This window comes from Anopheles funestus, chromosome 2RL (assembly GCF_943734845.2).
Source record: "Anopheles funestus chromosome 2RL, idAnoFuneDA-416_04, whole genome shotgun sequence".
Classification (NCBI taxonomy): Eukaryota; Metazoa; Arthropoda; class Insecta; order Diptera; family Culicidae; genus Anopheles; species Anopheles funestus.
The window spans coordinates 57,199,455-57,223,876 of NC_064598.1; the positions used below are offsets into that span (position 1 = coordinate 57,199,455).

At 45.9% G+C, this 24,422-nt stretch overlaps 1 protein-coding gene across 2 annotated transcripts in view; it reads left to right on the top strand.

Annotated features, from left to right (window-relative positions):
• The window catches only part of LOC125762956 (uncharacterized), a 91,154-nt gene extending 69,630 nt beyond the window's left edge, over positions 1-21,524 (top strand). The window contains exons 10-11 of one of the 2 annotated variants that reach the window (XM_049425618.1): positions 10,118-11,153; positions 15,228-21,524. In XM_049425618.1, the coding sequence (XP_049281575.1) occupies positions 16,063-17,685 (1,623 nt within the window). In that variant the 5' untranslated portion in view covers positions 10,118-11,153; positions 15,228-16,062 and the 3' untranslated portion in view covers positions 17,686-21,524. The remainder of the gene's footprint in view (positions 1-10,117; positions 11,154-15,227) is intronic. The other variant, XM_049425617.1, reaches the window with a different exon arrangement.
• Positions 21,525-24,422: the final 2,898 nt, after the last annotated feature.

The following is a 24,422-nucleotide window of genomic DNA, read 5'->3' on the forward strand; positions in this document are numbered from 1 at the left end:
TCGGCTAATGTGTCTTGGCTAAGGTGTCTTGGCTAAGGTGTCTTGGCTAATGTGTCTTGTCTAAGGCGTCTTGGCTAATGTGTCTTGGCTAATGTGTCTTGGCTAAGGTTTCTTGGCTAATGTGTCTTGGCTAAGGTGTCTTGGCTAATGTGTCTTGGCTAAGGTGTCTTGGCTAAGGTGTCTTGGCTAAGGCGTCTTGGCTAATGTGTCTTGGCTAATGTGTCTTGGCTAAGGTGTCTTGGCTAATGTGTCTTGGCTAAGGTGTCTTGGCTAAGGTGTCTTGGCTAAAGTGGCTTGGCTAATGTGTCTTGGCTAATGTGTCTTGGCTAATGTGTCTCGGCTAATGTGTCTTGGCTAATGTGTCTTGGCTAATAAGTCTCGGCTAATGTGTCTTGGCTAAGGTGTCTTGGCTAATGTGTCTTGGCTAAGGTGTCTTGGCTAATGTGTCTCGGCTAATGTGTCTTGGCTAATGTGTCTCTGCTAATTTGTCTTGGCTAATGTGTCTTGGCTAAGGTGTCTTGGCTAAGGTGTCTTGGCTAAGGTGTCTTGGCTAATGTGTCGTGGCTAAGGTGTCTTGGCTAATGTGTCTTGGATAAGGTGTCTTGGCTAATGTGTCTTGGCTAATGTGTCTCGGCTAATGTGTCTTGGCTAAGGTGTCTTGGCTAATGTGTCTCGGCTAATGTGTCTTGACTAATGTGTCTCGGCTAATGTGTCTTGGCTAAGGTGTCTTGGCTAATGTGTCTTAGCTAATGTGTCTTGGCTAAGGTTTCTTGGCTAAGGTGTCTTGGCTAAAGTGTCTTGGCTAATGTGTCTCGGCTAATGTGTCTTGGCTAAGGTGTCTTGGCTTATGTGTCTCGGCTAATGTGTCTTGGCTAAGGTGTCTTGGCTAATGTGTCTTGGCTAATGTGTCTTGGCTAATGTGTCTTGGCTAAGGTGTCTTGGCTAAAGTGTCTTGGCTAATGTGTCTTGGCTAAGGTGTCTTGGCTAATGTGTCTTGGCTAAGGTGTCTTGGCTAATGTGTCTTGGCTAAGGTGTCTTGGCTAATGTGTCTTGGCTAATGTGTCTTGGCTAAGGTGTCTTGGCTAATGTGTCTTGGCTAATGTGTCTTGGCTAAGGTGTCATGGCTAATGTGTCTTGGCTAAGGTGTCTTGGCTAATGTGTCTTGGCTAATGTGTCTTGGCTAATGTGTCTCGGCTAAGGTGTCTTGACTAAGGTGTCTTGGGTAATGTGTCTTGGCTAAGGTGTCTTGGCTAAGGTGTCTTGGCTAATGTGTCTTGGCTAAGGTGTCTTGGCTAATGTGTCTTGGCTAAGGTGAATTTGCTAAGGTGTCTTGGCTAATGTGTCTCGGCTAATGTGTCTTGGCTAAGGTGTCTTGGCTAAGGTGTCTTGGCTAATGTGTCTTGGCTAATGTGTCTTGGCTAATGTGTCTTGGCTAAGGTGTCTTGGCTAAGGTGTCTTGGCTAAGGTGTCTTGGCTAAGGTGTCTTGGCTAATGTGTCTTGGCTAAGGTGTCTTGGCTAATGTGTCTCGGCGAAGGTGTCTTGGCTAAGGTGTCTCGGCTAATGTGTCTTGGCTAAGGTGTCTTGGCTAAGGTGTCTTGGCTAATGTGTCTTGGCTAATGTGTCTTGGCTAAGGTGTCTTGGCTAAGGTGTCTTGGCTAATGTGTTTCGGCTAAGGTGTCTTGGCTTAGGTGTCTCGGCTAAGGTGTCTTGGCTAAGGTGTCTCGGCTAATGTATCTCGGCTAATGTGTTCCGTTTAATGTGTCTTGGCTTAGGTGTCTTGGCTAATGTGTCTTGGCTAAGGTGTCTTGGCTAATGTGTCTTGGCTAATGTATCTCGGCTAATGTGTCTTGGCTAAGGTGTCTTGGCTAATGTGTCTCGGCTAATGTGTCTTGGCTGATGTGTCTTGGCTAATGTGTCTTGGCTAAGGTGTCTTGGCTAATGTGTCTCGGATAAGGTGTCTTGGCTAATGTGTCTTGGCTAATGTGTCTTGGCTAAGGTGTCTTGGCTAATGTGTCTTGGCTAATGTGTCTTGGCTAATGTGTCTTGGCTAATGTGTCTTGGCTTATGTGTCTCGGCTAATGTGTCTTGGCTAAGGTGTCTTGGCTAAGGTGTCTTGGCTAATGTGTCTTGGCTAAGGTTTCTTGGCTAAGGTGTCTTGGCTAAAGTGTCTTGGCTAATGTGTCTTGGCTAAGGTGTCTTGGCTAATGTGTCTTGGCTAAGGTGTCTTTGCTAATGTGTCTTGGCTAAGGTGTCTTGGCTAATGTGTCTTGGCTAATGTGTCTTGGCTAAGGTGTCTTGGCTAATGTGTCTTGGCTAAGGTGTCTTGGCTAATGTGTCTCGGCTAATGTGTCTTGGCTAATGTGTCTTGGCTAAGGTGTCTTGGCTAATGTGTCTTGGCTAAGGTGTCTTGGCTAATGTGTCTCGGCTAATGTGTCTTGGCTAAGGTGTCTTGGCTAAGGTGTCTCAGCTAATGTGTCTTGGCTAATGTGTCTTGGCTAAGGTGTCTTAGCTAATGTGTCTCGGCTAAGGTGTCTTGGCTAAGGTGTCTCGGCTAATGTGTCTTGGCTAAGGTGTCTTGGCTAAGGTGTCTTGGCTAATGTGTCTTGGCTAAGGTGTCTTGGCTAATGTGTCTTGGCTAAGGTGTCTTGGCTTATGTGTCTTGGCTAATGTATCTCGGCTAATGTGTCTTGGCTAAGGTGTCTTGGCTAATGTGTCTTGGCTAATGTGTCTTGGCTAAGGTGTCTTGGCTAATGTGTCTTGGCTAATGTGTCTTGGCTAATGTGTCTCGGCTAATGTGTCTTGGCTAATGTGTCTTGGCTAAGGTGTCTTGGCTAATGTGTCTTGGCTAAGGTGTCTTGGCTAATGTGTCTTGGCTAATGTGTCTTGGCTAAGGTGTCTTGGCTAAGGTGTCTCGGCTAATGTGTCTTGGCTAATGTGTCTCGGCTAATGTGTCTTGGCTAAGGTGTCTTGGCTAAGGTGTCTTGGCTAATGTGTCTCGGCTAATGTGTCTCGGCTAATGTGTCTTGGCTAAGGTGTCTTGGCTAATGTGTCTCAGCTCATGTGTCTTGGCTAAGGTGTCTTGGCTAAGGTGTGTTGGCTAATGTGTCTCGGCTAATGTGTCTTGGCTAAGGTGTCTTGGCTAAGGTGTCTTGGCTAAGGTGTCTTGGCTAATGTGTCTTGGCTAAGGCGTCTTGGCTAATGTGTCTTGGCTGAGGTGTCTTGGCTAATGTGTCTTGGCTAAGGTGTCTTGGCTAATGTGTCTTGGCTAAGGTGTCTTGGCTAATGTGTCTCGGCTAAGGTGTCTTGGCTAAGGTGTCTCGGCTAATGTGTCTTGGCTAAGGTGTCTTGGCTAAGGTGTCTTGGGTAATGTGTCTTGGCTAAGGTGTCTTGGCTAATGTGTCTTGGCTAATGTGTCTTGGCTAAGGTGTCTTGGCTAATGTGTCTTGGCTAATGTGTCTTGGCTAATGTGTCTCGGCTGATGTGTCTTGGCTAAGGTGTCTTGGCTAAGGTGTCTTGGCTAATGTGTCTTGGCTAATGTGTCTTGGCTAAGGTGTCTTGGCTAATGTGTCTTGGCTAATGTGTTTCGGCTAAGGTGTCTTGGCTTAGGTGTCTCGGCTAAGGTGTCTTGGCTAATGTGTCTCGGCTAATGTGTTCCGTTTAATGTGTCTTGGCTTAGGTGTCTTGGCTAATGTGTCTTGGCTAAGGTGTCTTGGCTAATGTGTCTTGGCTAATGTATCTCGGCTAATGTGTCTTGGCTAAGGTGTCTTGGCTAATGTGTCTCGGCTAATGTGTCTCGGCTAATGTGTCTTGGCTAATGTGTCTTGGCTAATGTGTCTTGGCTAATGTGTCTTGGCTAATGTGTCTTGGCTTATGTGTCTCGGCTAATGTGTCTTGGCTAAGGTGTCTTGGCTAAGGTGTCTTGGCTAATGTGTCTTGGCTAAGGTTTCTTGGCTAAGGTGTCTTGGCTAAAGTGTCTTGGCTAATGTGTCTTGGCTAAGGTGTCTTGGCTAATGTGTCTTGGCTAAGGTGTCTTTGCTAATGTGTCTTGGCTAAGGTGTCTTGGCTAATGTGTCTTGGCTAATGTGTCTTGGCTAAGGTGTCGTGGCTAATGTGTCTTGGCTAATGTGTCTTGGCTAATGTGTCTCGGCTAATGTGTCTTGGCTAAGGTGTCTTGGCTAAGGTGTCTTGGCTAATGTGTCTTGGCTAATGTGTCTTGGCTAAGGTGTCTTGGCTAAGGTGTCTTGGCTAATGTGTTTCGGCTAAGGTGTCTTGGCTTAGGTGTCTCGGCTAAGGTGTCTTGGCTAATGTGTCTCGGCTAATGTGTTCCGTTTAATGTGTCTTGGCTTAGGTGTCTTGGCTAATGTGTCTTGGCTAAGGTGTCTTGGCTAATGTGTCTTGGCTAATGTATCTCGGCTAATGTGTCTTGGCTAAGGTGTCTTGGCTAATGTGTCTCGGCTAATGTGTCTCGGCTAATGTGTCTTGGCTAATGTGTCTTGGCTAATGTGTCTTGGCTAATGTGTCTTGGCTAATGTGTCTCGGCTAATGTGTCTTGGCTAAGGTGTCTTGGCTAAGGTGTCTTGGCTAATGTGTCTTGGCTAAGGTTTCTTGGCTAAGGTGTCTTGGCTAAAGTGTCTTGGCTAATGTGTCTTGGCTAAGGTGTCTTGGCTAATGTGTCTTGGCTAAGGTGTCTTTGCTAATGTGTCTTGGCTAAGGTGTCTTGGCTAATGTGTCTTGGCTAATGTGTCTTGGCTAAGGTGTCTTGGCTAATGTGTCTTGGCTAATGTGTCTTGGCTAATGTGTCTCGGCTAATGTGTCTTGGCTAATGTGTCTTGGCTAAGGTGTCTTGGCTAATGTGTCTTGGCTAAGGTGTCTTGGCTAATGTGTCTCGGCTAATGTGTCTTGGCTAAGGTGTCTTGGCTAAGGTGTCTCAGCTAATGTGTCTTGGCTAATGTGTCTTGGCTAAGGTGTCTTAGCTAATGTGTCTCGGCTAAGGTGTCTTGGCTAAGGTGTCTCGGCTAATGTGTCTTGGCTAAGGTGTCTTGGCTAAGGTGTCTTGGCTAATGTGTCTTGGCTAATGTGTCTTGGCTAATGTGTCTTGGCTAATGTGTCTCGGCTAAGGTGTCTTGACTAAGGTGTCTTGGGTAATGTGTCTTGGCTAAGGTGTCTTGGCTAAGGTGTCTTGGCTAATGTGTCTTGGCTAAGGTGTCTTGGCTAATGTGTCTTGGCTAATGTGTCTTGGCTAATGTGTCTCGGCTAATGTGTCTTGGCTAATGTGTCTTGGCTAAGGTGTCTTGGCTAATGTGTCTTGGCTAAGGTGTCTTGGCTAATGTGTCTTGGCTAATGTGTCTTGGCTAAGGTGTCTTGGCTAAGGTGTCTCGGCTAATGTGTCTTGGCTAATGTGTCTCGGCTAATGTGTCTTGGCTAAGGTGTCTTGGCTAAGGTGTCTTGGCTAAGGTGTCTTGGCTAATGTGTCTCGGCTAATGTGTCTTGGCTAAGGTGTCTTGGCTAATGTGTCTCAGCTCATGTGTCTTGGCTAAGGTGTCTTGGCTAAGGTGTGTTGGCTAATGTGTCTCGGCTAATGTGTCTTGGCTAAGGTGTCTTGGCTAAGGTGTCTTGGCTAAGGTGTCTTGGCTAAGGTGTCTTGGCTAATGTGTCTTGGCTAAGGCGTCTTGGCTAATGTGTCTTGGCTGAGGTGTCTTGGCTAATGTGTCTTGGCTAAGGTGTCTTGGCTAATGTGTCTTGGCTAAGGTGTCTTGGCTAATGTGTCTCGGCTAAGGTGTCTTGGCTAAGGTGTCTCGGCTAATGTGTCTTGGCTAAGGTGTCTTGGCTAAGGTGTCTTGGGTAATGTGTCTTGGCTAAGGTGTCTTGGCTAATGTGTCTTGGCTAATGTGTCTTGGCTAAGGTGTCTTGGCTAATGTGTCTTGGCTAATGTGTCTTGGCTAATGTGTCTCGGCTAATGTGTCTTGGCTAAGGTGTCTTGGCTAAGGTGTCTTGGCTAATGTGTCTTGGCTAATGTGTCTTGGCTAAGGTGTCTTGGCTAAGGTGTCTTGGCTAATGTGTTTCGGCTAAGGTGTCTTGGCTTAGGTGTCTCGGCTAAGGTGTCTTGGCTAATGTGTCTCGGCTAATGTGTTCCGTTTAATGTGTCTTGGCTTAGGTGTCTTGGCTAATGTGTCTTGGCTAAGGTGTCTTGGCTAATGTGTCTTGGCTAATGTATCTCGGCTAATGTGTCTTGGCTAAGGTGTCTTGGCTAATGTGTCTCGGCTAATGTGTCTTGGCTGATGTGTCTTGGCTAATGTGTCTTGGCTAAGGTGTCTTGGCTAATGTGTCTCGGATAAGGTGTCTTGGCTAATGTGTCTTGGCTAAGGTGTCTTGGCTAATGTGTCTCGGCTAATGTGTCTTGGCTTATGTGTCTTGGCTAATGTGTCTTGGCTAATGTGTCTTGGCTTATGTGTCTCGGCTAATGTGTCTTGGCTAAGGTGTCTTGGCTAATGTGTCTTGGCTAATGTGTCTTGGCTAAGGTTTCTTGGCTAAGGTGTCTTGGCTAAAGTGTCTTGGCTAATGTGTCTTGGCTAAGGTGTCTTGGCTAATGTGTCTTGGCTAAGGTGTCTTGGCTAATGTGTCTTGGCTAAGGTGTCTTGGCTAATGTGTCTTGGCTAATGTGTCTTGGCTAAGGTGTCTTGGCTAATGTGTCTTGGCTAAGGTGTCTTGGCTAATGTGTCTCGGCTAATGTGTCTTGGCTAAGGTGTCTCAGCTAATGTGTCTTGGCTAATGTGTCTTGGCTAAGGTGTCTTAGCTAATGTGTCTCGGCTAAGGTGTCTTGGCTAAGGTGTCTCGGCTAATGTGTCTTGGCTAAGGTGTCTTGGCTAAGGTGTCTTGGCTAATGTGTCTTGGCTAAGGTGTCTTGGCTAATGTGTCTTGGCTAAGGTGTCTTGGCTTATGTGTCTTGGCTTATGTATCTCGGCTAATGTGTCTTGGCTAAGGTGTCTTGGCTAATGTGTCTTGGCTAATGTGTCTTGGCTAAGGTGTCTTGGCTAATGTGTCTTGGCTTATGTGTCTTGGCTAATGTGTCTCGGCTAATGTGTCTTGGCTAATGTGTCTTGGCTAAGGTGTCTTGGCTAATGTGTCTTGGCTAAGGTGTCTTGGCTAATGTGTCTTGGCTAATGTGTCTTGGCTAAGGTGTCTTGGCTAAGGTGTCTCGGCTAATGTGTCTTGGCTAATGTGTCTCGGCTAATGTGTCTTGGCTAAGGTGTCTTGGCTAAGGTGTCTTGGCTAAGGTGTCTTGGCTAATGTGTCTCGGCTAATGTGTCTTGGCTAAGGTGTCTTGGCTAATGTGTCTCAGCTCATGTGTCTTGGCTAAGGTGTCTTGGCTAAAGTGTGTTGGCTAATGTGTCTCGGCTAATGTGTCTTGGCTAAGGTGTCTTGGCTAAGGTGTCTTGGCTAAGGTGTCTTGGCTAATGTGTCTTGGCTAAGGTGTCTTGGCTAATGTGTCTTGGCTGAGGTGTCTTGGCTAATGTGTCTTGGCTAAGGTGTCTTGGCTAATGTGTCTTGGCTTAGGTGTCTTGGCTAATGTGTCTCGGCTAAGGTGTCTTGGCTAAGGTGTCTCGGCTAATGTGTCTTGGCTAAGGTGTCTTGGCTAAGGTGTCTTGGCTAAGGTGTCTTGGGTAATGTGTCTTGGCTAAGGTGTCTTGGCTAAGGTGTCTTGGCTAATGTGTCTTGGCTAAGGTGTCTTGGCTAATGTGTCTTGGCTAATGTGTCTTGGCTAATGTGTCTCGGCTAATGTGTCTTGGCTAATGTGTCTTGGCTAAGGTGTCTCGGCTAATGTGTCTTGGCTAAGGTGTCTTGGCTAATGTGTCTCGGCTAATGTGTCTTGGCTAAGGTGTCTTGGCTAAGGTGTCTCGGCTAATGTGTCTTGGCTAATGTGTCTCGGCTAATGTGTCTTGGCTAAGGTGTCTTGGCTAATGTGTCTTGGCTAAGGTGTCTTGGCTAATGTGTCTCGGTCAATGTGTCTTGGCTAAGGTGTCTTGGCTAAGGTGTCTTGGCTAAGGTGTCTTGGCTAATGTGTCTTGGCTAATGTGTCTCGGCTAATGTGTTTTGGCTAAGGTGTCTTGGCTAAGGTGTCTTGGCTAATGTGTCTCGGCTAATGTGTCTTGGCTAAGGTGTCTTGGCTAAGGTGTCTTGGCTAAGGTGTCTTGGCTAAGGTGTCTTGGCTAATGTGTCTTGGCTAAGGTGTCTTGGCTAATGTGTCTTGGCTAAGGTGTCTTGGCTAATGTGTCTCGGCTAAGGTGTCTTGGCTAAGGTGTCTCGGCTAATGTGTCTTGGCTAAGGTGTCTTGGCTAAGGTGTCTTGGCTAATGTGTCTTGGCTAAGGTGTCTTGGCTAAGGTGTCTTGGCTATTGTGTCTTGGCTAATGTGTCTTGGTTAAGGTCTCTTGGCTAAGGTGTTTTGGTTAAAGTGTCTTGGCTAATGTGTCTTGGCTAAGGTGTCTTGGCTAATGTGTCTTGGCTAAGGTGTCTTGGCTAATGTGTCTTAGCTAAGGTGTCTTGGCTAATGTGTCTTGGCTAATGTGTCTCGGCTAATGTGTCTTGGCTAAGGTGTCTTGGCTAATGTGTCTTGGCTAAGGTGTCTTGGCTAATGTGTCTCGGTCAATGTGTCTTGGCTAAGGTGTCTTGGCTAAGGTGTCTTGGCTAATGTGTCTTGGCTAATGTGTCTCGGCTAATGTGTTTTGGCTAAGGTGTCTTGGCTAAGGTGTCTTGGCTAATGTGTCTCGGCTAATGTGTCTTGGCTAAGGTGTCTTGGCTAAGGTGTCTTGGCTAAGGTGTCTTGGCTAAGGTGTCTTGGCTAATGTGTCTTGGCTAAGGTGTCTTGGCTAATGTGTCTCGGCTAAGGTGTCTTGGCTAATGTGTCTCGGCTAATGTGTCTTGGCTAAGGTGTCTTGGCTAAGGTGTCTTGGCTAATGTGTCTTGGCTAATGTGTCTTGGCTAAGGTGTCTTGGCTAATGTGTCTCGGCTAAGGTGTCTTGGCTAAGGTGTCTCGGCTAAGGTGTCTTGGCTAAGGTTTCTTGGCTAAGGTGTATTGACTAAAGTGTCTTGGCTAAAGTGTCTTGGCTAATGTGTCTTGGCTAAGGTGTCTTGGCTAATGTGTCTTGGCTAAGGTGTCTTGGCTAATGTGTCTTGGCTAAGGTGTCTTGGCTAATGTGTCTTGGCTAATGTGTCTTGGCTAAGGTGTCTTGGCTAATGTGTCTTGGCTAATGTGTCTCGGCTAATGTGTCTTGGCTAATGTGTCTTGGCTAAGGTGTCTTGGCTAATGTGTCTTGGCAAATGTGTCTTGGCTAAGGTGTCTTGGCTAAGGTGTCTCGGCTAATGTGTCTTGGCTAATGTGTCTCGGCTAATGTGTCTTGGCTAATGTGTCTTGGCTAAGGTGTCTTGGCTAAGGTGTCTTGGCTAATGTGTCTTGGCTAATGTGTCTTGGCTAATGTGTCTTGGCTGAGGTGTCTTGGCTAATGTGTCTTGGCTAAGGTGTCTTGGCTAATGTGTCTTGGCTAAGGTGTCTTGGCTAAGGTGTCTCGGCTAATGTGTCTTGGCCAAGGTGTCTCGGCTAATGTGTCTTGGCTAAGGTGTCTTGGCTAAGGTGTCTTGGCTAATGTGTCTTGGCTAAGGTGTCTTGGCTAATGTGTCTTGGCTAAGGTGTCTTGGCTAATGTGTTTCGGCTAAGGTGTCTTGGCTTAGGTGTCTTGGCTAATGTGTCTTGGCTAATGTGTCTTGGCTAATGTGTCTCGGCTAATGTGTCTCGGCTAATGTGTCTTGGCTAATGTGTCTTAGCTAATGTGTCTTGGCTAAGGTGTCTTGGCTAATGTGTCTTGGCTAATGTGTCTTGGCTAAGGTGTCTTGGCTAATGTGCTTTGGCTAAGGTGTCTTGGCTAATGTGCTTTGGCTAATGTGTCTTGGCTAAGGTGTCTTGGCTAAGGTGTCTTGGATAATGTGTCTCGGCTAATGTGTCTTGGCTAAGGTGTCTTGGCTAAGGTGTCTTGGCTAAGGTGTCTTGGGTAATGTGTCTTGGCTAAGGTGTCTTGGCTAATGTGTCTTGGCTAAGGTGTCTTGGCTAATGTGCTTTGGCTAAGGTGTCTTGGCTAATGTGCTTTGGCTAATGTGTCTTGGCTAATGTGTCTCGGCTAATGTGTCTTGACTAATGTGTCTCGGCTAATGTGTCTTGGCTAAGGTGTCTTGGCTAATGTGTCTTAGCTAATGTGTCTTGGCTAATGTGTCTCGGCTAATGTGTCTCGGCTAAGGTGTCTTGGCTAAGGTGTCTTGGGTAATGTGTCTTGGCTAAGGTGTCTTGGCTAATGTGTCTTGGCTAAGGTGTCTTGGCTTATGTGTCTCGGCTAATGTGTCTTGGCTAAGGTGTCTTGGCTAAGGTGTCTTGGCTTAAGTGTCTCGGCTAAGGTGTCTTGGCTAATGTGTCTTGGCTAATGTGTCTTGGCTAAGGTGTCTTGGCTAAGGTGTCTTGGCTAAGGTGTCTTGGCTAATGTGTCTTGGCTAAGGTGTCTTGGCTAATGTGTCTTGGCTAATGTGTCTTGGCTAAGGTGTCTTGGCTAATGTGTCTTGGCTAAGGTGTCTTGGCTAATGTGTCTTGGCTAAGGTGTCTCGGCTAATGTGTCTTGGCTAATGTGTCTTGGCTAATGTGTCTTGGCTAATGTGTCTTGGCTAATGTGTCTTGGCTAAGGTGTCTTGGCTAATGTGTCTCGGCTAAGGTGTCTTGGCTAATGTGTCTTGGCTAAGGTGTCTTGGCTAATGTGTCTTGGCTAATGTGTCTTGGCTAATGTGTCTTGGCTAAGGTGTCTTGGCTAATGTGTCTCGGCTAATGTGTCTTGGCTAATGTGTCTTGGCTAAGGTGTCTTGGCTTATGTGTCTTGGCTAAGGTGTCTTGGCTAATGTGTCTTGGCTAATGTGTTTTGGCTAAGGGTTCTTGGCTAAGGTGTCTTGGCTAAGGTGTCTTGGCTAAGGTGTCTTGGCTAAGGTGTCTTGGCTAATGTGTCTCGGCTAAGGTGTCTTGGCTAAGGTGTCTCGGATAATGTGTCTTGGCTAATGTGTCTTGGCTAATGTGTCTTGGCTAAGGTGTCTTGGCTAATGTGTCTCGGCTAATGTGTCTCAGCTAAGGTGTCTTGGCTAAGGTGTCTTGGCTAAGGTGTCTTGGCTAATGTGTCTTGGCTAAGGTGTCTTGGCTAAAGTGTCTTGGCTAAGGTGTCTTGGCTAATGTGTCTCGGCTAATGTGTCTTGGCTAATGTGTCTTGGCTAAGGTGTCTTGGCTAAGGTGTCTTGGCTAATGTGTCTTGGCTAAGGTGTCTTGGCTAAGGTGTCTTTGCTAAGGTATCTTGGCGAAGGTGTCTTGGCTTATGTGTCTCGGCTAATGTGTCTTGGCTAAGGTGTCTTGGCTAAGGTGTCTTGGCTAATGTGTCTCGGCTAATGTGTCTTGGCTAAGGTGTCTTGGCTAAGGTGTCTTAGCTAAGGTGTCTTGGCTAATGTGTCTCGGCTATTGTGTCTTGGCTAATGTGTCTTGCCTAATGTGTCTTGGCTAAGGTGTCTTGGCTAATGTGGCTCGGCTAATGTGTCTTGGCTAAGGTGTCTTGGCTAATGTGTCTCGGCTAATGTGTCTTGGCTAAGGTGTCATGGCTAATGTGTCTTGGCTAAGGTGTCTTGGCTAATGTGTCTTTGCTAATGTGTCTTGGCTAAGGTGTCTTGGCTAATGTGTCTCGGCTAATGTGTCTTGGCTAAGGTGTCTTGGCTAATGTGTCTTGGCTAATGTGTCTTGGCTAAGGTGTCTTGGCTAATGTGTCTTGGCTAATGTGTCTTGGGTAATGTGTCTTGGCTAATGTGTCTTGGCTAAGGTGTCTTGGCTAAGGTGTCTTGGCTAAGGTGTCTTGGCTAATGTGTCTCGGCTAATGTGTCTTGGCTAAGGTGTCTTGGCTAATGTGTCTTGGCTAAGGTGTCTTGGCTAAGGTGTCTTGGCTAATGTGTCTTGGCTAATGTGTCTTGGCTAAGGTGTCTTGGCTAATGTGTCTCGGCTAAGGTGTCTTGGCTAAGGTGTCTCGGCTAAGGTGTCTTGGCTAAGGTGTCTTGGCTAAGGTGTCTTGGCTAATGTGTCTTGGCTAAGGTGTCATGGCTAATGTGTCTTGGCTAAGGTGTCTTGGCTAATGTGTCTCGGCTAAGGTGTCTTGGCTAAGGTGTCTTGGCTAAGGTGTCTTGGCTAATGTGTCTCGGCTAATGTGTCTCGGCTAATGTGTCTTGGCTAATGTGTCTTGGCTAAGGTGTCTTGGCTAAGGTGTCTTGGCTAAGGTGTCTTGGCTAAGGTGTCTTGGCTAAGGTGTCTTGGCTAATGTGTCTCGGCTAATGTGTCTTGGCTGATGTGTCTTGGCTAATGTGTCTTGGCTAAGGTGTCTTGGCTTATGTGTCTCGGCTAAGGTGTCTTGGCTAATGTGTCTTGGCTAATGTGTCTTGGCTAATGTGTCTTGGCTAATGTGTCTTGGCTATGGTGTCTTGGCTAATGTGTCTTGGCTAAGGTGTCTTGGCTAAGGTGTCTTGGCTAAGGTGTCTTGGCTAATGTGTCTTGGCTAAGGTGTCTTGGCTAAGGTGTCTCGGCCAATGTGTCTTGGCTAATGTGTCTTGGCTAAGGTGTCTTGGCTAAGGTGTCTTGGCTAAAGTGTCTTGGCTAATGTGTCTTGGCTAAGGTGTCTTGGCTAATGTGTCTTGGCTAATGTGTCTTGGCTAATGTGTCTTGGCTAAGGTGTCTTGGCTAATGTGTCTTGGCTAATGTGTCTTGGCTAAGGTGTCTTGGCTAATGTGTCTTGGCTAATGTGTCTCGGCTAATGTGTCTCGGCTAATGTGTCTTGGCTGATGTGTCTTGGCTAATGTGTCTTGACTAAGGTGTCTTGGCTAAGGTGTCTTGGCTAAGGTGTCTTGGATAATGTGTCTTGGCTAATGTGTCTTGGCTAAAGTGTCTTGGCTAATGTGTCTTGGCTAATGTGTCTTGGCTAATGTGTCTCGGCTAATGTGTCTTGGCTAAGGTGTCTTGGCTAAGGTGTCTTGGCTAATGTGTCTCGGCTAAGGTGTCTTGGCTAAGGTGTCTTGGCTAATGTGTCTCGGCTAATGTGTCTTGGCTAAGGTGTCTTGGCTAAGGTGTCTTGGCTAATGTGTCTTGGCTAATGTGTCTTGGCTAAGGTGTCTTGGCTAATGTGTCTCGGCTAATGAGTCTTGGCTAATGTGTCTTGGCTAAGGTGTCTTGGCTAAGGTGTCTTGGCTAAGGTGTCTTTGCTAAGGCGTCTTGGCTAATGTGTCTTGGCTAATGTGTCTTGGCTAAGGTGTCTTGGCTAAGGTGTCTTGGCTAATGGGTCTCGGCTAATGTGTCTAGGCTATGGTGTCTTGGCTAATGTGTCTTGGCTAAGGTGTATTGGCTAAGGTGTCTTGGCTAATGTGTCTTGGCTAATGTGTCTTGGCTAAGGTGTCTTGGCTAATGTGTCTTGGCTAAGGTGTCTTGGCTAAGGTGTCTTGGGTAATGCGTCTTGGCTAATGTGTCTTGGCTAAGGTGTCTTGGCTAAGGTGTCTTGGCTAATGTGTCTTGTCTAAGGCGTCTTGGCTAATGTGTCTTGGCTAATGTGTCTTGGCTAAGGTGTCTTGGCTAATGTGTCTTGGCTAAGGTGTCTTGGCTAATGTGTCTTGGCTAAGGTGTCTTGGCTAAGGTGTCTTGGCTAAGGCGTCTTGGCTAATGTGTCTTGGCTAATGTGTCTTGGCTAAGGTGTCTTGGCTAATGTGTCTTGGCTAAGGTGTCTTGGCTAAGGTGTCTTGGCTAAAGTGGCTTGGCTAATGTGTCTTGGCTAATGTGTCTTGGCTAATGTGTCTCGGCTAATGTGTCTTGGCTAATGTGTCTTGGCTAATAAGTCTCGGCTAATGTGTCTTGGCTAAGGTGTCTTGGCTAAGGTGTCTTGGCTAAGGTGTCTTGGCTAATGTGTCTCGGCTAATGTGTCTTGGCTAATGTGTCTCGGCTAATTTGTCTTGGCTAATGTGTCTTGGCTAAGGTGTCTTGGCTAAGGTGTCTTGGCTAAGGTGTCTTGGCTAATGTGTCGTGGCTAAGGTGTCTTGGCTAATGTGTCTTGGATAAGGTGTCTTGGCTAATGTGTCTTGGCTAATGTGTCTCGGCTAATGTGTCTTGGCTAAGGTGTCTTGGCTAATGTGTCTCGGCTAATGTGTCTTGACTAATGTGTCTCGGCTAATGTGTCTTGGCTAAGGTGTCTTGGCTAATGTGTCTTAGCTAATGTGTCTTGGCTAATGTGTCTCGGCTAATGTGTCTCGGCTAAGGTGTCTTGGCTAAGGTGTCTTGGCTAATGTGTCTTGGCTAAGGTGTCTTGGCTAATGTGTCTTGGCTAAGGTGTCTTGGCTAATGTGTCTTGGCTAAGGTGTCTTGGCTAATGTGTCTCGGCTAATGTGTCTTGGCTAAGGTGTCTTTTCTAAGGTGTCTTGGCTTAGGTGTCTCGGCTAAGGTGTCTTGGCTAATGTGTCTCGGCTAATGTGTCTTGGCTAAGGTGTCTTGGCTAAGGTGTCTTGGCTAAGGTGTCTTGGCTAATGTGTCTTGGCTAAGGTGTCTTGGCTAAGGTGTCTTGGCTAATGTGTCTTGGCTAAGGTGTCTTGGCTAATGTGTCTTGGCTAAGGTGTCTCGGCTAATGTGTCTTGGCTAATGTGTCTTGGCTAATGTGTCTTGGCTAATGTGTCTTGGCTAAGGTGTCTTGGCTAATGTGTCTCGGCTAAGGTGTCTTGGCTAAGGTGTCTTGGCTAAGGTGTCTTGGCTAATGTGTCTTGGCTAAGGTGTCTTGGCTAATGTGTCTTGGCTAATGTGTCTTGGCTAATGTGTCTTGGCTAAGGTGTCTTGGCTAATGTGTCTCGGCTAATGTGTCTTGGCTAATGTGTCTTGGCTAAGGTGTCTTGGCTTATGTGTCTTGGCTAAGGTGTCTTGGCTAATGTGTCTCGGCTAATGTGTTTTGGCTAAGGTGTCTTGGCTAAGGTGTCTTGGCTAATGTGTCTTGGCTAAGGTGTCTTGGCTAAGGTGTCTTGGCTAATGTGTCTCGGCTAAGGTGTCTTGGCTAAGGTGTCTTGGATAATGTGTCTTGGCTAATGTGTCTTGGCTAATGTGTCTTGGCTAAGGTGTCTTGGCTAATGTGTCTCGGCTAATGTGTCTTGGCTAAGGTGTCTTGGCTAAGGTGTCTCGGCTAAGGTGTCTTGGGTAATGTGTCTTGGCTAATGTCGGCGCCTACCGTTAGGCAATTAGATTTCAGTAATAATTTGTGCGTATGTGTGTAATTTAAGCAATTTAAATATGTAAATGTGAATAGGGAACTAGGATAGATGTAAGTGAATTATGTATAATATAGAAATTAGTCTAAGTTGAGTCAGCACCGTGTTCACATCATCCCTGGATCTTCATCCGAACGAGCTATCGAACATTTGGTCCTTCGAACCGGATAGGAGGAGCCAAACAGTAAGAAACCCAACGTTCTGAATGCTGAATAACGATCTCAGGAGGACAACTGTACGAAACGTTGCTTATGAAGTGTCGAACTGGGTAGAGCGCTGCATACGTATACGAGGTCATCGATCGATCACGCTGATCGAAAGAACAGTGCGTGCGTGTTAGGTTGCTCACAGAATACGAGAAGCTTCAAAATTGGATTGTTTCAAGGAGATCATCGAGTTGGGACAGTGTCATCATCCGTAGCCTGAAGTACAAGCGCTGCGCGTGCATATCGTGATTGTAAAATTTGTCCATGTCAAGCATAACGTAACATAAGTATTTGTGTGTAACCAAGTGTGTAAGAAGCGTCGCACAAACTAACACCGTGAACAAGCATAGGATTAGTCGGAGAAGTGTGCGTGTTACTACGTTTGCGCGCGAATTGAGGACTTCGGCCATCGCCTTTCACGCAATTGCGTCGTTTCGAGTAGTGGTGTAGGATCACAGACGGGAGACGCTACAGTGTGGCACATAGTTTCCGCACAAGAGTGAATATCTGCAAGTAAGAAAATGAGTAAACAAATACAGACGGTGAAGCGGAAATATCTCGATACGTTAAGGTGCGTTGATTTCTTCGTTGAATTCATAAATGAGTATAATGCAGAGGAACATGCGTCTCAGCTGGAAGGTCAGTTAGGAGCGTTGGAAGAAGCAAGAAAGACATTTGAGAGTGTACGCGAAAAATTACTGGGTGAAGACGAGTGCGATATTGAGGCCCTATGTACGGAAAAACGAGAATATTATAAAAAATACCAACAGGTTAAAGGATTCATTGTGGCTCGTCAAAAGAGCGAAGAAGTAGGCTCGTTACCAGCAGCAAATAGCACAAGCGTAAATCAATCGATGTTGTGCCATCCCAAATTGCGTTTACCGACCATTGACCTTCCGTCGTTCGATGGCGACATCACAAAATGGTTAACGTTTAAGGACAGATTTACGTCAATGGTTCATGAGGCGGTTGAAGTTCCTGAAGTTACGAAGTTGCAATATTTACTATCTGCATTAAAGGGAAATGTAGCAACCCAATTCGATCACACGCAGTTAATAGCCGACAATTACGAACCTACTTGGCAGAGTTTGCATACGCGATACGATGACACAAAGACGATTAAAAGAGAATACTTCAAAGCGTTGTATCATCTAGAAGCAATGAATGATTCCTCGGGAGAAGAGTTAGCGCGGATTGTAAATGAAGTGAAACGATTGGTTCGGGGAATGGAAAGACTCAAGGAGCCAATAGACAAATGGGACACCCCCTTAACAAGCTTGATTATGTTCAAAATGGAGGCTACTAGTTTATTGGCATGGGAACTAGCTTCAGCAGATACAAAATACGATACATATCAGGGACTAATCGAATTTTGCGAAAAACGAATCAAAGTGTTAACCAATTCCAAAATATACAATGTGCGGACTATCGATACGAGACCAGCCAAGATGATGAGTAACACGCGAACGCCTGTTATACGTAAAGAAGCAAGGTTTAATATAAGGGGAACTCCTACGATGGCACATGTAGAACAAACGGATGAAAGGTTTAAGACAGAATGCCCGGTGTGTAAAGAAGATCATACTTTGTTCAAGTGTTCGAAATTTGAGAGCATGGGTCTCGAGCAACGGCTCAATATAGTAAAAGAACAGAATTTGTGCTATAATTGTCTTAAGCGAGGACACGGAGTGCGTCAGTGTAGATCGTCTTATCGTTGCGTTCAATGTAAAAAGCGCCACCACACCATGCTATGCAGCCGACCAAAGGAAGCATCAGTAGCAGTACCACCAGTCGTAAATGCCACTATGCACAACAGGAATTTAGAGAAGCGAAAGACTATTTGGCTTTCTACAGCCCAAGTGCTTCTGTTAGATTCATGCGGTAAAGAAATTCCTGCCAGGGCATTATTGGACATGGGAGCCCAGTCCAATTTCATGACGGAAAGATTGGCTCAACAATTGGGACTGAGTAGACAGCGGATGCTAAGCTCGTTATCTGGAGTAGGTGCAATGGCATTAACAGCAAATAGTATGGTAACGGCAACAGTAAGATCAAGAGTGTCAAGGTTTTCTGCAGTACTAGACTTTGTTGTGTTACAACGGGTAACGGCAGATGTTCCGGCTCAGACAGTGAATGTTGATTGATGGAATATTCCAAGTGGTGTGAGATTAGCAGATCCTACATTCTTTAAGTCGGAAAGGGTAGATCTATTAATTGGAGCTGAGTTGTTTGCGGATCTATTAGAAAAGGGCCATATTAAGGTTGCACCTCATTTGCCAAGCCTGTTAAAGACCAAATTTGGGTGGATTGTGAGCGGACCAATGCGAGACAGCATCGAGTACAGTAACAACAGTGTTTTGTGTCATTGTGTCCAAGAAGAGAATCTGATCGAGTTAATGAGACATTTTGCCGCCCTTGAAGACATTCCTCAAGAAAAGGAAACATCAGAAGAAGGCTTGAGTTGTGAAAGGTTCTACTGCGATACTACGATCCAAAACGAAGAAGGTAGATACGTGGTACAGTTGCCAAAGGTGAGAGAATACGAAAAACAATTGGGAGACTCAAAGGAAACCGCGTTGAGGCGATTATTATCGATTGAACGGCGACTGAAGAAAGATGAAGCCATGAAAAAGGAATACGTAGAGTTTATGGAAGAATACGAACAGTTAGGTCACATGACGAAGGTGGCGAGCTACAATAATGTTGAATTGGAAGTTGGAAAGGACTATTATTTGCCCCATCACGCAGTCTGGAAAAGGGAAAGTACCACTACTAAGTGTAGAGTGGTGTTCGACGCTTCGTGTAAGTCTAGTTCTGGGCGATCACTGAACGACATTTTACTGACTGGTCCAACAATTCAAGAAAACATTATTCCAATTCTGTTGCGTTTTCGAATGAAGAAAGTGGCATTAGTCGCAGACGTAGCCAAAATGTATCGTCAGGTTTTAGTAGCGAAAGAAGACAGAAAGCTGCAACGTATTCTATGGAGGAAAGAAAGCGAAGAACCTATTTCCGTGTATGAGCTGAATACTGTGACTTATGGCACAGCGTGTGCACCATTTCTCGCCATAAGAACTTTGCTACGAGTGTTTGAAGACTATGGTCGTCACTATCCAGAGGCTTTGAAGAGTAAGGATGATTTTTATGTTGATGATCTTGTATCAGGTGCAGACTCTATCGAAGAAGCAAAACCAATAGCAAAGCAGTTAGATGAGCTTATGAACAAAGCAGGATTCAGCCTTAGAAAATGGGCTTCAAACTACTCAGAAACGCTAGAAGATATTCCACAACAAAGGCAATGTGAATCAGTTGCAGTTGAGCAAGCCAGCAAATCATCAATATCCCTTTTGGGGCTATTATGGACTCCAAGATCTGATAGGATGCAACTGAACATAAAGGGGATAGAACAACAAACTAGCTACTCCGGGAAGCAAATCCTATCGTGTATTGCTCGTATGTACGATCCTCTGGGAATCATAGATCCTGTAAAGATGAAAGCAAAGATGTTCATGCAGCGTGTGTGGTCGTATAAAGAGTCACGAGGCTCTGGTTGGAACTGGGATAATCCCCTCCCTGATGAGCTGCAAGTAGAATGGAAGAACTTTTACGCTGAGTTGAAGTATTTAAGTGATGTTAGTGTTCCGAGAACAGTGATCGATAGAGCAGAGGACAATTATCAGATACACATATTTTGTGACGCCTCAGAGAAAGGCTACGGCGCTTGTTGCTATATCCGTAGTCGGAATAGTCATTCAGGAGAAATAGTGGTCAGATTATTCATATCAAAGTCAAAGGTAGCGCCTCTTTCAAAAAAACTCACCATTGCAAGGCTTGAGCTGTGTGGGGCATTACTAGCAAGCAATCTGTACCAGTTAGTGCAACGAGCGGTTGCCAAAGAAGTCACATGCTACATGTGGACAGACTCGATGACGGCATGGTATTGGATAAACTCTCCTAGTGACAGGTGGAAACCCTTTGTGGCGAATAGAACAAGAAGGATTCAAGCGAAAACTCAGAACTGTATATGGAAACACATTCCTGGTGTTGACAATCCTGCAGACTTGGTATCAAGAGGAACTGATGCCAAAGCTCTAATTGATGCAAGGCAATGGTGGGCGGGGCCCTCATGGCTCCCCTTAGACGAGGATATGTGGCCAGTTTCACCGAATCAAAAACCGATAACCACAGAAGAGGAACGAACATCAGTGTTACTAGTCTCTTCACCGGTTGAAGAGTCTTTTAGTGATAGGTTGTTCGAGCGCTGCTCAACATACACGGCTCTACGCAAAGGTGTTGGTTATTGGTTACGTTATTTAAACCTCTTGCGTGCTAGAAGAAAAGGTGCCAAAACTCCAGGGCATACCAGCAGTGGTCTAAGTACGGAAGAATTGGTAGAAACTGACAAGTTCTTATACCGGCTTGCACAGAGGGATCAGTTTTCTGAAGAGTTTAAGGCAATGTTAGCAAAGAAATGTGTACCAAGAACTTCTCCATTACGGTTCTTGAATCCGTTTATAGATGATCAAGGCCTAATGCGTGTTAACGGACGTTTAGCGAACTCACAGCTTGATAGTGACATGAAACAACCGATACTTATCCCGAAAAACCACCGTTTAACGAACTTGTTAGTACAGCATTATCATCTAAAGCTATTACATGCGGGTCCACAATTGATGATTTCCACCATAAGGCAAAGTTTGTGGATCATAGGAGTGAGATCGGTAGCTAGAAGTGTTTACCACAAGTGCATGCGTTGCTTTAAGGTAAATCCAAAACACATCAATCAACCCATGGGAAATTTACCTCCGAGCAGAGTAACCGAGGCCAGGGCATTTGCAGTGTCCGGTGTCGACTATGCTGGTCCGGTTTACGTCAAAGAAAGGCATCGCAGAGCAGCACCAACGAAAGCATTTGTGGCAGTGTTCGTGTGCTTCGTGACACACGCAGTGCACTTGGAGCTTGTATCGGATCTGAGTACGGCTGCATTTATCTCCGCGCTAAGAAGGTTTGTCGCTCGGAGAGGTCTGGTATCAGAACTATACTCAGACAACGGAACCAACTTTAAAGGCGCCTCGAATGAACTGCACCAGTTGTACCAGCTCCTTCAATCAACCCACCATCGAGAAGCCGTAACTACCTGGAGTGCTGACAAGGGATTCAAATGGAAGTTCATACCGCCCCGTGCACCACATTTCGGAGGTCTATGGGAGTCAGCTGTGCGGTCCATGAAACACCATCTCCAGCGAGTTCTTGGAACAGCATCTACATCGTTTGAAGATTTGGTGACGTTGTTGGCAGAAATCGAGTTATGCCTGAACTCTCGGCCAATAACACCGTTATCACATGATCCATCTGATTTGCAAGCACTAACCCCAGGTCACTTTCTTACTGGTTACCATTTGCAGGTTATTCCTGATATCGCATTGAAGGACATTCCGGAGAACCGTTTAAACCACTGGCGCGTGGTACAAAAACGTTTGCAACACTTCTGGGCGAGGTGGAGTACCGAGTATTTACAACAGCTCCATGCCAGAAGCAAGTGGAATTGCGAAGCAATCGAGATCAAACCTGGAATGTTAGTGATAATACGCGAAGATAATGTACCCCCTTTGAAATGGCCTTTAGCACGAATAACAAATATTCATCCCGGTACGGATGGTGTGGTTAGGGTAGTCACAATGAAAACGGCACAATCAAAAGAAGTAAAGCGTCCTGTAACAAGAATATGCATCCTTCCCATTGACAGTAATAGCAAACATGAAGAAGAAAACACAATAGATGAAAATAAGCGCAGCGAAACTTAAAAAAAAAAAAACGTTTTTTTGGTGGGCGGGAATGTCGGCGCCTACCGTTAGGCAATTAGATTTCAGTAATAATTTGTGCGTATGTGTGTAATTTAAGCAATGTAAATATGTAAATGTGAATAGGGAACTAGGATAGATGTAAGTGAATTATGTATAATATAGAAATTAGTCTAAGTTGAGTCAGCACCGTGTTCACATCATCCCTGGATCTTCATCCGAACGAGCTATCGAACAGCTAAGGTGTCTTGGCTACAGTGTCTTGGCTAAGGTGTCTTGGCTAATGTGTCTCGGCTAATGTGTCTTGGCTAATGTGTCTTGGCTAAGGTGTCTTGGCTAAGGTGTCTTGGCTAAGGTGTCTTGGCTAAGGTGTCTTGGCTAAGGTGTCTTGGCTAAGGTGTCTTGGCTAAGGTATCTTGGCGAAGGTGTCTTGGCTTATGTGTCTCGGCTAATGTGTCTTGGCTAATGTGTCTTGGCTAAGGTGTCTTGGCTAATGTGTCTCGGCTAATGTGTCTTGGCTAAGGTGTCTTGGCTAAGGTGTCTTAGCTAAGGTGTCTTGGCTAATGTGTCTCGGCTATTGTGTCTTGGCTAATGTGTCTTGCCTAATGTGTCTTGGCTAAGGTGTCTTGGCTAATGTGGCTCGGCTAATGTGTCTTGGCTAAGGTGTCTTGGCTAATGTGTCTCGGCTAATGTGTCTTGGCTAAGGTGTCATGGCTAATGTGTCTTGGCTAATGTGTCTTGGCTAATGTGTCTTGGCTAATGTGTCTTGGCTAAGGTGTCTTGGCTAATGTGTCTCGGCTAATGTGTCTTGGCTAAGGTGTCTTGGCTAATGTGTCTTGGCTAATGTGTCTTGGCTAAGGTGTCTTGGCTAAGGTGTCTTGGCTAATGTGTCTTGGCTAAGGTGTCTTGGCTAATGTGTCTCGGCTAATGTGTCTTGGCTAAGGTGTCTTGGCTAATGTGTCTTGGCTAAGGTGTCTTGGCTAAGGTGTCTTGGCTAAGGTGTCTTGGCTAATGTGTCTTGGCTAAGGTGTCTTGGCTAATGTGTCTTGGCTAATGTGTCTTGGCTAATGTGTCTTGGCTAAGGTGTCTTGGCTAATGTGTCTCGGCTAATGTGTCTTGGCTAATGTGTCTTGGCTAAGGTGTCTTGGCTTATGTGTCTTGGCTAAGGTGTCTTGGCTAATGTGTCTCGGCTAATGTATTTTGGCTAAGGTGTCTTGGCTAAGGTGTCTTGGCTAAGGTGTCTTGGCTAAGGTGTCTTGGCTAAGGTGTCTTGGCTAAGGTGTCTTGGCTAATGTGTCTCGGCTAAGGTGTCTTGGCTAAGGTGTCTCGGATAATGTGTCTTGGCTAATGTGTCTTGGCTAATGTGTCTTGGCTAAGGTGTCTTGGCTAATGTGTCTTGGCTAAGGTGTCTTGGCTAAGGTGTCTCGGCTAAGGTGTCTTGGGTAATGTGTCTTGGCTAAGGTGTCTTGGCTAAAGTGTCTTGGCTAAGGTGTCTTGGCTAATGTGTCTCGGCTAATGTTTCTTGGCTAATGTGTCTTGGCTAAGGTGTCTTGGCTAAGGTGTCTTGGCTAAGGTGTCTTGGCTAAGGTGTCTTGGCTAAGGTGTCTTGGCTAAGGTGTCTTGGCTAAGGTATCTTGGCGAAGGTGTCTTGGCTTATGTGTCTCGGCTAATGTGTCTTGGCTAAGGTGTCTTGGCTAAGGTGTCTTGGCTAATGTGTCTCGGCTAATGTGTCTTGGCTAAGGTGTCTTGGCTAAGGTGTCTTAGCTAAGGTGTCTTGGCTAATGTGTCTCGGCTATTGTGTCTTGGCTAATGTGTCTTGCCTAATGTGTCTTGGCTAAGGTGTCTTGGCTAATGTGGCTCGGCTAATGTGTCTTGGCTAAGGTGTCTTGGCTAAGGTGTCTCGGCTAATGTGTCTTGGCTGAGGTGTCATGGCTAATGTGTCTTGGCTAAGGTGTCTTGGCTAATGTGTCTCGGCTAATGTGTCTTGGCTAAGGTGTCTTGGCTAAGGTGTCTCGGCTAAGGTGTCTTGGGTAATGTTTCTTGGCTAATGTGTCTTGGCTGAAGTGTCTTGGCTAAGGTGTCTTGGCTAATGTGTCTCGGCTAAGGTGTCTTGGCTAAGGTGTCTTGGCTAATGTGTCTTGGCTAATGTGTCTTGGCTAAGGTGTCTTGGCTAAGGTGTCTTGGCTAATGTGTCTTGGCTAAGGTGTCTTGGCTAATGTGTCTCGGCTAATGTGTCTTGGCTAAGGTGTCTTGGCTAATGTGTCTTGGCTAAGGTGTCTTGGCTAAGGTGTCTTGGCTAAGGTGTCTTGGCTAATGTGTCTCGGCTAAGGTGTCTTGGCTAAGGTGTCTCGGCTAAGGAGTCTTGGCTAAGGTGTCTTGGCTAAGGTGTCTTGGCTAATGTGTCTTGGCTAAGGTGTCATGGCTAATGTGTCTTGGCTAAGGTGTCTTGGCTAATGTGTCTCGGCTAAGGTGTCTTGGCTAAGGTGTCTTGGCTAAGGTGTCTTGGCTAATGTGTCTCGGCTAATGTGTCTCGGCTAATGTGTCTCGGCTAATGTGTCTTGGCTAAGGTGTCTTGGCTAAGGTGTCTTGGCTAAGGTGTCTTGGCTAATGTGTCTTGGCTAATGTGTCTCGGATAATGTGTCTTGGCTAAGGTGTCTTGGCTAATGTGTCTCGGCTAATGTGTCTTGGCTGATGTGTCTTGGCTAATGTGTCTTGGCTAAGGTGTCTTGGCTTATGTGTCTCGGCTAAGGTGTCTTGGCTAATGTGTCTTGGCTAATGTGTCTTGGCTAAGGTGTCTTGGCTAATGTGTCTTGGCTAAGGTGTCTTGGCTAAGGTGTCTTGGCTAAGGTGTCTTGGCTAATGTGTCTTGGCTAAGGTGTCTTGGCTAAGGTGTCTCGGCCAATGTGTCTTGGCTAATGTGTCTTGGCTAAGGTGTCTTGGCTAAGGTGTCTTAGCTAATGTGTCTTGGCTAATGTGTCTTGGCTAAGGTGTCTTGGCTAATGTGTCTTGGCTAATGTGTCTTGGCTAATGTGTCTTGGCTAATGTGTCTTGGCTAATGTGTCTTGGCTAATGTGTCTTGG